Genomic DNA, 12,875 nt, shown 5'->3' with positions numbered 1-12,875 from the left:
AAATTGAGAGGAGGTAAATATAAAAAAAAATAATAATTATTTAGGAAGTAGAAGAAATAGGATTTATTTATAAAATTGAGTGTGAACTGTAAGTAAAAGAGAGTTCTCCGGTGGGGACAGACCCATGATTTGGGTGATGGAATGAAAAGTGATGATAATAAGATAAAAATTACTGACTAGAAATTTTAACACTATAATTAACAGTACAAATGCAATGCGCCCTCTACCCATAGAGGAGATGAGTTTTCTTGTTAATTTGCTAGAAAATACAAGTAACACTGTTGAAGGCATTCACCTAAGAAACCCAATACATGAATACTGAGATGCAATATTTGTACTCTGCTCAGGCATTTAAAGTTGACTACAGAGGAAGCTGATATATAGGGAGCATTCATCACAACTACAAATAGGCTGGCCCAAATGTAGTGAGTTATCTCAATTGACTGTTCACACTCAGTTACAAATCAAACTCCTAGTTCTATTATTTCCTTCCCTTTCGCTACTGCACTTGATTAGTCTTAAAAATAATTTAAAAAAAATAACAGTTCTGATTGTGAGTCAAGGAGTGAGGCAATCAGTCAGTAAATAATACTCATTTATGTAAATTAGTAGGACAAAAATACTCTTTACCCTCAGCCGAAATGTTCCTCTTGCTCCAAAACTCTTGACTAATTATACCAATTTAGTATCTAAAATTTTATTTGTGGGTTCAGACTTTGCCGGACAGATATTAATGTGGTTGAAAATGATAAGTACATAATGTCAAAGCCAGGACCTGAGTCTGGAAATCAAGAGAACATGTAGTGCTATATTTATGCATTTATTATAATTTATGTATTATGTATTAATACATAAATTTGAAAATATTTTTAAAGTCCATATTTTTTAGATTTTTGCCCGAAAGCATTAATGTTTGAATAATATGGATGCCTAGACTAATTCTGTCCATTCTTAAAAAAGATCTTTAACACTTTATTTATATATTCTTAATTTTTTGAAAAAGGGAAATGAAGGGCTATAGCTGACTCTCATTAGTTCAGAACTAAAAGTGGCATTTATTGAAAGAAAACAATTTTTAAAAAACAATGTACTTAGGTCAAAATAAAAGATCAAAGATAGATTCATTCAACACATGCCTTCTTTTCACTTAAAATATTAAACTCCAGATCACCGGTATAGCAAAAGAAACAATCATTAGAGTGAACCAGCAACCAACAGAATGGGAAAAAAATTTTGCAATCTACCCATCTGACAAAGAGCTAATATCCAGAATTTACAAAGAACTAAAACAGATTTTCAAGAAAAAAACAAACAAACCCATTCAAAAGTGGGTGAAGGATATAAGCAGACACCTTCTAAAAGAAGACATCTATGAGGCCAACAACCATATGAAAAAATGCTCATCATCACTCATCATTAGAGAAATGCACGTCAAAACCACATTGAGATACCACCTCATGCCAGTTAGAATGGCAATCATTAAAAAATCTGGAGACAACAGATGGTGGAGCAGATGTGGAGAAATAGGAACACTTTTACACTGTTGGTGGGAGTGTAAATTAGTTCAACCATTGTGGAAGACACTGTGGTGCTTCCACAAGGACCTAGAAATAAAAATTCCATTTGACCCAGCAATCCCATTATTGGGTATATATCCACAGGATTATAAATTGTTCTATTATAAAGACACGTGCACACATATGTTCATTGTGGCACTGTTTATAATAGCAAAAGCCTGAAACCAACCCAAATGCCCATTGATGATAGACTGGGCAAGGAAAATGTGGCACACATACACTGTAAAATACTATGCAGCCATAAAAAACAATGAGTTCGTGTCCTTTGTAGGAACGTGGATGAATCTGGAAACCATCATTCTGATCAAACAGACATAAGAAGAGAAAATCAAACACCTCATGTTCTTACTCATAGTTGGGTGTTGAACAATGAAAACACATGGACACAGGGAAGGGAGCATCACATACTGGGGTCTGTTGGGGGGACTAGAGGAGGGGTAGTGAGGGGTAGAGAGGTTGGAGAAGGATAACATGGGGAGAAATACCAGATATAGGTGACAGGGGGAGGGAGGCAGCAAACCACATTGCCATGTATGTACCTATGCAACAATCCTGCATGATCTGCACGTGTACTCCAGAATCTAAAGTACAATTTAAAAAAAAAAAGCAAAAATATTTTCTATCTCTCAAAATCATTTAGCTAGTGACTGTAATCAAATATATTTTCAAAATATTATATAATGTACTTCCCAAAATATTTTCCTAACACATATTTGAGAAATTTTCTTATGCCTACCAGCAACACGAAACCATTCTTATCCCAGCAAATGATAAACAGCTAAATAGAAGCCAAAGTGGGGAAAATCAAACCTTGATTTGAGTGTCGATATGTGTTTCCTACCATGCCCTGAGCCAGTAAAGCTATATAGTGACTTGTTCCAAACCCATGTCTGTTTCCTTAGATTTTCTTCAAGGCTCTGTTGCCAAGGAGCAGTGGAGTAGATCGTGACCTTCTGTACCAATAATTCTGTCTTGAGGGAGTTTAAATTGATTTTCCAAATCTTTAAATTAAAATATCCAAAGAGGTTCCCTATAGCAACCTCTGACAGTGTCATGGTGGTGCTGATATCACGGAGTGTAAAAGGAGAAAATTCCTAAAGCAACTAAAATGATAATATGAAGGATGGGAAAGGATGAGAAAAACTGCTTTGAAACTATGCAAAGGAGGCACACTAGGGTTTAATCTTTATGGGAAAGGATGACTGAAAAATTAAACTAAGTTCAATTTGCATCAAAGGTATTTTCAGATTTTCATAAACTGCTTTGATAATTCACACACTCAAAGACTCAGGAAAACACAGGCTTTAGGTGAATTGAAGGAGAACATACAGCAGTTTACTGAATCCTCATCACTTCCATCTAGGCAGTCATCATCTCCATCACATTTCCACCGAGCTTGGATACAGTGTCTGTTTTTGCAGCGAAATTCTCCAGTTTTACATATGTGAGGTAGTGCCTCTCCAGGATTAACTAGAGTTAAAAAAAGAAAAAAAAATGGTATATGAACAACGCTAGCTATAGTCAGTCCATTAAAATTTAAATCCTGTAGAGTTTTTTGTTTGTTTTAGATTCCACATACCAGTGGGATGCAGTATTTGTACTTCGCTGGCTTATTTTACTAAGCATAATGTCATCCAGGTTCATCCAAGTTGTTGCAATTGACAGGATTTCCTTTTTCTAAAACCTGAGTAATATTCCATTATACACACACACACACACACACGCGTGCACACACACACACACGTTGATAGGTAAGGGTGTGTATGTGTACCACAGTTTCTAAGTTAAATACATAAAGAATAGAGTGGTAGTGGAGTGGAAAAGAAGAGATATAGGTCAAAGAGCACAAAATGGCAGATATGTAGGATGAATATATCTACAAATCCAAGGAACAATATGAAGACTATAGTTACAATATTGTGTTATGCACTGGAAATTTACTGAGGGTAGATTGTAGGTACTCTTACCACATATACGCACTAGAGAGTGATTATGAGAAATAATAGATATATTAAATAGGTTGACTATAGTAAGCATTTCACTATGTATGTTAAAACATTATTTGTACACCTTAAACATATATAAAACAAATAATGTCGCAAAATTTTACATATCTTAAATTCAAAAATATGTGATACTCATAAAGCTTACTATAATCTAACACACAAACAAATTTTGCTATAATAACAAAATTTTTTCTCATTTAACTTAAAGGAAAATATGAAACATTGTGATGACAGCCATCTTTGAGAATAAAAAAATTTAAAATTTTCCTGGCCACAAGTATTCTATTGTGTGAAAGTCCATCATGTAAATTGGGTCATTCTTACCATGTACCACTAAAACACTACTGAGACGTAAAGAGGAAAAAGCACTCAGGGCACACATTATGCTGCAAGAATGCAACTCTCTGCAAGCCTGGCTGCTGGAGCTGCTTGAAACTTGAAAGCAGTTGTATTGAATAGCTCCTGAAACAACCTGCTGCAGCTGTTAAGACCAGTTTTACCCACTTCTGTCACTCACCAATCAGAGTTTTTGAGCTCCCAAAACTTTAATAGTACCAATAAGCTTTCTTGCAAAGCAATAGGTAACATTTTTGCTTTTTAGAAATCTTCCAACCTTCTTTTTGTTTTTTTGCCATGCAGAAGCTTATCTAGTCTGTGGGTATGCCCCTAATTGCAATTATTACTTCCCAAATAAAACATTTTAAGCAGAGAGATGTATCTTTATATTTTATTTGACTTTTAACAACTAAGAACTTTGGAGATTTATTTTAAGCAACACTGACCAAAGTAACAACAAGATTAACAACAATAATACAATACCGCTTTATATTTACTCTGGGTTTGTAGTTTTGCTTTACAAAGAGCTTTCATTCATAGTCTTAATTGATCATTATGATAACTTATAAGGCATATGTGGCAAAGAATTTTACTACCTCCATCTCATAAATAAGTACACAGAATTAATCAAAATAAAAAGATAATGCAATAGCACACAGCTTTGATGGCTATAATCACTTTGCTGGTATGCATGTAGGAGAAAAACTTAGGCCTACTTAAGGATTCTGGAAGTATCATGTTAATCAAAACTATCTCTTTATGTATTGGGATCCTATGCAGCGTTTTTTCTCCATGTATTCCAGGTTCTCCAAACAAATGTTAGGAATTCAGTTAAGTGGAATTTATTCACAAATTTAGTCTTACTATTCTTCTATATCTAAGTGGATTAAATAGTCTAGAAAGAGAAGAGAATATGTGGCGATGGTTAACGTAAATTATTTGTGTTTCCTGGACTGTGAAAAGGTAGAGGGGGGCGTGTCAAAGAGAACCGATGTAAACATGAATGTTATGTGGCTTGCTGTGGCATGAGTGATAAAATCCTTTGTGTCTGCTCTAGGAATTGTGTGTCTTCCACCAGAATCCATGAATCTCTAGCAGGCTAACATGCTAGCTTGTAATCAAGGTAAAATCTCAGATTCTTCATTGTTCTTGACATAATAGTAAACTTTTGGTTTTTCTTTTTTATCCTAGGCTCTGATTTCCAAATTCTCCCAAGGCATAAAGCATAATTAATTATAATTCTAGCCCTGCTTAAGCCTTTCAGGTGTAATCAGTAGTTATATCACAAGGAAATCACATTATCAATGCCGATTATCAGGATCATGATGATAGAAAACAGGTTACTTTCAAGCTAACAACATAGATTACAAATAAAACATTTAATGTGCTATGTGGTAATCTAGATAAGATAGCAGCTTAGAAGTTCAAAATGCATGGTCGTTTTCCCAGCATTAACCTAACAAGGTGGCACTAGATGGCAATATCATTTATCATCGAACCCCAGCTGATAGCTAAGGCAGCCTGCTAACTTACATAAGATTAGTATTCTTTGTATACCTTGCAAACGTCTCTACCAACCATTTATTTTATAACCAATTTTTACAAATTATAATGTATCCACTTAAGAAGCTTATTGATTGTAGAAAGGACAATTTTGCATATAGGAAGGAATGCTACCTAGAACAGAACTAGGTGTAGGGTTTATGCTCAAAATTATTTGTTGATTGATAACTGGCATTAACAGATATTGGCGTTATTGTAGTGAGAGATTCTACTTGTGGGGCTGTATAAAGCCCTCAGGAATACCACTTCCCTTCAACTGGCTAAGCAGCTAATTCTATTCTTCTATCACCCAAGAACAGGGATAAAGTTCAAAAATACAAAAAGATAAAAGACAAAGAGAAAAAATAAATAAAAGATAAAGACAAAAGATATGTAGAGAGAAAGAAGAGAGAAAAAGTTCCACCTACATTTAAAAGGATGAATATATGAAGTTCTGTATAGATTATTTTGTTCCAATGCATAATGTGACTGAATCTACATAACACTTGGGTGTTTGAGCACAGCCAAAAATTGCTTTTAGTATATTAGCAAGTGCTGGAATTGCACACTTTACTTCAGATTTGTGCTTTGAACTATGCATTTGAAAACGGATACAAAACCTCTAACTCTACTGCCAGAACCACTTCTAGCAAAAATACTACAGTATGATTTCACCAATGAGAAATTGACAAAGTAATAAATAATCCTATAATTTAACCAAGATGAAAAGTAAAATAACATGAATCATGGTATACTTGTCTTGGAACTATTAGTTCTTACACATCCTGTGTACCTGCTGTGAGAGCAATGAAATCAGAAGGCCTATGCATGAGTCTCCAAGGCACTACAAAATAAGCATTTCTGATTTATTTTTTTTCTTTGGCAAAACTGGCTGGATTTAATGTCCAGATCATAATGATGGGAAGGAGGAAATGCTGTTAATTAACTTTTTTTTCAAATTTTAGTTTCAATTATCTCAAACTGGGAACTCAGCTGTACTACCAGATTCAAGACATATTGCTGACCTTAGTTTAATAAACTGTGGCATCCATAAACAAGTGCTGATGCTTCTGACTTTGCTTTTTCTCTTTTCAAATCCACTGTGGCGACCCATTCTAAAATAATTTTCTTCCTCAGTTAATGCTTTACTGTCAAGTGCATCAGAATTATGATAAGTAAGTCATAACAGCATTTGTTCCATGGCAAAATATAAAATAAAATTAAAAGTTTTCTTGTTTCTGCTTATCTAATATTGAGAAACATTTATTTGTTTAACCATTCTGTTTGTTTGTTTGTTTCTTTATTTTGAGAATCCAGAATCTCTTATTCCTTCTTTATTTAAGCAGGAAGAGAGAAAAGAACCAAAAAGAAAACTTGAAGTTGTGGTTTGCTGGATCTTTTTATGTAAGCTTGCTTATACTGGAAGACAACTATGTGAAAACTGCTGCTATAGGTTTTGATTTTTCTCTTTTAGAACATAACAGGATGTCCTTTCATTAGATAGAGTGGTATTCTGAGCAGCCAACCTAAGTGGTACATAATCTTCTGTGAGTTCCTAAGCACAGAAGGCCATAAATATTCATCTGGATGGGCTTCTAAATTTTTTACTGCCTTAAACTTTTTACTACACATTAGATTGCATATATCCTAGAACATAAGGCTTGTCACAGCCAACCAGATAAATGGTTCACCATAGTGAAGCCCTGTTTCTGACAGAGGAATATATCTGGAGCTCCAGAAGATGATAAGGGTCACAGAGTACCATTGACACACAATTGTGCAATGCTGTCCCTTGGATAACCAATGTTTTTGCAAAGTTCAAGTTGCTCTCCTGGGAGTGAGGCACACTGAAAAATTCTGCCTTTTTGTTTTAGGATGCTAAAGAAGAATTAAAGAATTACTGTTTCTTTACTTTAGACATAATAATCTTGATGGAGTTTTTTGATGTTGTTAATAGTGACTCACTGTCTTTGGAGTCTAATTTACTTTTTGAGATTGTTCATATTCTCATTTATTAATATTCTATGTTGTGATTTTTTTTCCCTACAAACGTGTCAAGAGAAATATAAGGTTTGCTTCGTAATTGATCACCCAGCTTTACACATGCTTCTCAGGGGTAGTAAGTTCCAAGTTACTATGCTATACCCAACATCATTTCTAGTTGTGAGAGGATTTGACCATGACACACAAGGTTCAAAAGACAAAGAGTCCAGCCTACTCTCATTCTTGATTCCTTCCATAAATGGCATTAGAATTCATCCTTAATCAATCATGTAGCATGTCAATATTTTTCTGTTGGGTACCTATTTTTTCTGGCATAGCCTTATGTTGCAAGTTTATTGAGAAACAGTCATGGATGTTTAGTACAGCCTGAACATTTGTCAGTGGGTTTTTGTACATCTGATATCAATTCAACAAGGATGACTGAAACCAGGATGTCACAATGGTTGCAACTTTATTTTGCTTGTTTGACTCAGATTACAAAGTTAGTCCAGTTAATTCCAGTTTATGTGACTATAATCTCACTGAACTAAACCAGACAACCAGGAGAATCAGCACTAATGAGAGGTTACTGGCATACTGATATTTCCTTTGTACTCCTGTGCTCTGCAACCATGAATTCCATTTGTAGTTGTCTGCAGTTTTTTTTCATCTGCAAACTACGGCTAACATATCCTTTAAAAACCTTTACAATTAAATAAAAAGGAACTGAAATAATTTCTAAAAACATACTTGGGTTCTTTCTTTGCATAAAGTGAGTTACTATATTATTTCCCTAAATATTTTCTAATACATTTGAAAGGAACCTAGGCAAGTTGCAGCCATATTAGAAGGTATAGCAGAAGTTTTAACACCCAACTTCAAATACAAATTCTCAAATAAGGACTTATTCTTGTTGATTTAACATTGTTTAGTGCAATGAATATAGACAGAATCTTCTTCTTTCTTTTCGTTTCTATTGCATTGGGGTTAGTTCATCTATGAACTATAGATATTAGAAAGAAACCAATAGTCTCAGAAAAGAAATTCCTCTAACTTTCACCAGGTGTAAAATCACATGTGTACAACCATGATAACAGATTTGCTAACATCGGCTTTGTAAACATCATTGTTTATAGTATTTCCTTATAAGCCACAGTCATTTAATTTTTATGTACATGGAGATATGCAGTGATAGCCTGGGTTATTTCAATATAAATACACCTTATCTTTTTTTTCCATAATTAAGCATCAATCTGAATCATTTCTGTGCTACTGAAGTGTGTGTTCAGCTAGAGTTCCTTTTAATATATTTGTATGTGTGGCTTCCAAGAAACTACTGAACATATTTTGTTGTTTTTGGTTTGGTAGGTAGGCAAGAAAGAAACTAAATAAGGTAGAGTAAGGATGAAAGGTCAGAGATACAAAAAATAAATAAATAAATAAATAAATAAATAAATAAAAAGAAGTACTGGCAGTCACTGCTGAGGAAAAAGAATACTGAAAACTCATTTGTGGATTTGGAGAAGGTGACAGGTCCATTTAATTACTTATTTATTTATTTATTTTTGAGATGGGGTCTTGCTCTGTCATCCAGGCTGGAGAGCCATGGCACATAAAATAACATCTCACTGCAGCCTCAGCTTCCTAGGCTCAAGCGAGCCCCCACCTCATCCTCCTGAGTAGTTTGGTCTACAAGCGTGCACCACCATGCCTCGCTAATATTTTTTTCCTTTTTCAAGAGACAAAGTCACACTATGTTGCCTAAGCCGGTCTTGAACTATTGGACTCAAGCAATCTTCTAGCTTCAGTCTCTCAGTGCTGGGATTACAGGTGTGAGGCACCACACCTGTCCAGACAGGGCCATTTCTAAGAGAGTACAGTACTCAAGCAAATATCTTTGTGTGTCCTCTCCCACCATGATATTTAAACACAGGTGAACCTTGTTAAAATAGACATAAAGGACAAGCTTGATCAAAATACAAGATGTAACTATGAGATGAAACAGTCAGTAAAATATAACAGTGAGAAATTAAGACAATTTTTTAGTCTCAGGGGCTTAAGTGGATGTGGGGAGAAGCATTTGCCATTGACTTGGTGATACTCAAAATATGTCATAGGAGTGCTTTAGATATGTGTATTACAAGTACAGATAGAGGTGCCACAGGCTTCTCCTCAGGGACTAGAGAATAGGTCAGTGTATACCCCAATGAGCCTTGCTTCCTACATTCCACTTGCACTGTGGGCCAAAGGAGCAAGCTTTACACTCACAAAGCACTGATTTTTAACTCATCTTTCATTTTCTTTGGAGCCGCAAGAATGTACATGGAAATAGGAAACCAATACAAATCATAACAATTCATGTACGTCATGATAAAATCTTTGCAGGATTTTACTTCCTATATATTTTTAAATGATAATTCTTTATGCTTTACTTCTGCTTATTCCAGCTCACTTTTATATTGGCAGTGTTTTTCCTCTATTTTGTCTTTCTCCCTGTAGTCTACAATACTGTTTCTTCATTTATTTATCAATCTATCAATATCTTTCCTATATCGATATCAATACAGATGTATTAAAAGTAACCTATATAATTTTAATGGAGCATAAGAATGAAAGAAATAGAAAATATAATTTGAAGGCCAATGATCCACATAATTATGATCCACATAATTGAAATTAAAATACTAAGTAGAAAATTTTGACCTCAAAATACTATTCAAATATTGGTATCTGATGAATGCAAGTCCCCTCCTGTAACCTCCTACAAAGACAAGGAACAAAAATTAAAACTTACCAGATCTGAGAATTTGGCTTCTTGATCATTCTATTGGCACTATTGTAAGGGAATTTTCACTTTTTGCAAGGCCAGTAGAATTATATTTAAGCATTTATTTATGAGTCCCTCTAAGTTATGCCATTGGAAATTGAATAAGCCTGTCCATCTGTAGGTAGGCAGAGTGATCCTTTGCTCCTGCAGCACAGACTATAAGGTCTGTACCTACCAAAATAAGAGCATTTATTGTGCTTGCTCCCATCTTTAAGAGCAAGTTTATGGGTGGAACAAAGGCATGATGAGACCTCGTAGAAGTCCATGAAAGCTACTGTGCATGCGTGTGTGTGCATGCATGCGCATGTGCGCATACATATACATTTCATCTTTTCAAAATGTCAGTCATTCGATTGGGCCAGCAGAAAATTCCATTTTACGCCAGGAAAGCAATTTTAAAAGATTCCTTGGTAGAAACTGAAAAATTAAACCCCCAAATGTAGACATAAAACATATTTTTCTCCCAATAACTAAGATAAGATTCAGCCTGGCAGCCAGCTTGGCAGACTTTAAGTTGTTCAAAGTCATACTTAATCCTTGCCTGTAGGCAAACTGTGGATCTTGATAGGTTTCTTTCTGTTCTGATGATAAACAATAAAATGAGACTTAAAATAATACCACAGAATAAACAAACGGAAAAAATCACCTGGTGACTCATAGGAAGTTTAGCTCTGAGAACTGTCTTCCACAGAAATCAACTTATAGGAAATTTACAAAGTTCTATTACTAAAGAAAAAAAAACCTTACTAGAAAGGTAAAATTCATATTTGTGTTCTGAAATATGTAATTACACAATACAATAGATGCAAACTTGTAGAATTTTGAAGGGAGATTTTGTTCAGCTACAAATTAATATTCAGAAGAAATGCTATTTACATAAAAAGGCATAGGAGTCATATTGGGAACTCAACAATATATATGGTCATCCCTCAATATCCATAGAGGTTGATTCCAGGATCCCCTGTAAATACCAAAATCCATAGATACTCAAGTCCTTTTCATAAAATAGTGCAACATTTGCTGCATATAACCTATACAAATCCTCTCACATACTTCAGTCATTTCTAGATTACTTATTATACCTAACACAAGGCAAATACTATGTAAATGGTTTCCATACTATATTGGTTAGGAGATTAAAAAAAAAAAGTGTAAGAATTCAGTACAGGGGTCTCACTGTATTCCATGTAGGTTTTTTGAAGAAGTTATTTCAAGATATATTTTCCACATCAGTGAAAATGAATAAATAAACAATGGAGTGCTAAAAGTTTAAGCACTAAGCAACACGGGTAGTGAAATACTGATTTATGCCTAAAATATTGTAAAATTGATTAACTAAATATAAATGTCAAAAATATTTTTATAAAAAGGACTTAATTTGGTAACTCAAAATCATATTCTTGGTCAGATATGCTAATTTTATAATAAGTGAAATTGAGAAAGATGAAAAAAGTAGCAGAAAGGAAACCAAAGTTATCATGTCAAGTAGCTGGAACTCAAAATAATAATAAAATAATTTAAAACTGAGGGTATTACTACAAATACCTAAAGAAGATGTAACACCTATTGGACATACTCTACATGGTAAAATACATAAAAAGTCATAAATCATAACAGAGGCAGACAATTACCTATAACAATGCATCATAAATAATCACAAACATCAACTATAGAAAGAAAATAAATGGTTTGAAAGGCAGTCATTAAAAATTATGTTTACAAGGATATTTGGTTACAATAGATGCTTATGCTCATATTAAGTAAAAATGACAGAGTTTGGGGTCTAAATTCCAAATGTTGTACTTACTATGTAAACTTGAAAAGTAATTAGCCTGAAAGTTTAAATTATAAATTTAAATGATATGATTTAGCTGTGTCCCCACCCAAATTTCATCTTGAATTGTAACTCCCATAATTCCCATCTGTCCTTCGAGGAAACCTGTGGGAGGTGATTGAATTATGGGGGCAGTTCTTTCTCATGCTGTTCTCATGATAGTGAATAAGACTCATGAGAGCTGATGGTTTTAAAAGGGGTGGGCTCCCTGTACAAGCTCTCTTCTGTTGCCTGCCACCATCCATGTTAGATGTGACTTGCTCCTCCTTGCCTTCCATCATGATTGTGAAGCCTCTCCAGCCAAGTGGAACTGTAAGTCCATTAAACCTCTTTCTTTTGTGAATTGCCCAGTCTCGGGTACGTCTTTATCAGCAGTGTAAAAATGGACTAATGCAGATAGCAATACTGTCATCCTTACATAGTTTTTGTAAAGACTAATAAGAATCACAAACTGTGCTACAGAGTGTCACATCCATACCAGTGTAAGCATTCACTAAATCTTGCCTACGATTATTATCACTAGTAGTAAAAATAACTTGAAACTCCATTAAGATTTCTTAGTGGTTTATTTCTAAATAGTGGCATTCAAAATGGATTTCTTATTTTTAAGATATTTTCTTAAATGTCTTAAATCTTAAATATTCTTTTAAAAATATATCTCTTCTTAGCCAGGCGCAGTGGCTCAAGCCTGTAATCCCAGCACTTTGGGAGGCCGAGGCGGGTGGATCACGAGGTCAAGAGATCGAGACCATCCTGGTCAACATGGTGAA

The 12,875-nt window shown here is 34.5% G+C and overlaps 1 protein-coding gene across 3 annotated transcripts in view; it reads right to left on the bottom strand.

The window, feature by feature from the left end:
• Positions 1 to 12,875, bottom strand: part of LRP1B (LDL receptor related protein 1B) — a 1,911,091-nt gene that overhangs the window by 750,490 nt on the left and 1,147,726 nt on the right. For all 3 annotated transcript variants that reach the window (XM_017523186.2, XM_037736613.1, XM_037736614.1), the window contains exon 16: positions 2,907 to 3,047. In XM_017523186.2, coding sequence (XP_017378675.1) covers positions 2,907 to 3,047 — 141 coding nt within the window. The remainder of the gene's footprint in view (positions 1 to 2,906; positions 3,048 to 12,875) is intronic.

The sequence above is a fragment of the Cebus imitator genome, unplaced genomic scaffold (genome assembly GCF_001604975.1).
Source record: "Cebus imitator isolate Cc_AM_T3 unplaced genomic scaffold, Cebus_imitator-1.0 Scaffold27, whole genome shotgun sequence".
NCBI classification, from domain to species: Eukaryota; Metazoa; Chordata; class Mammalia; order Primates; family Cebidae; genus Cebus; species Cebus imitator.
Note: the sequence above shows the minus strand (reverse complement) of the source record. Positions and strands in the feature narration are given on the sequence as shown.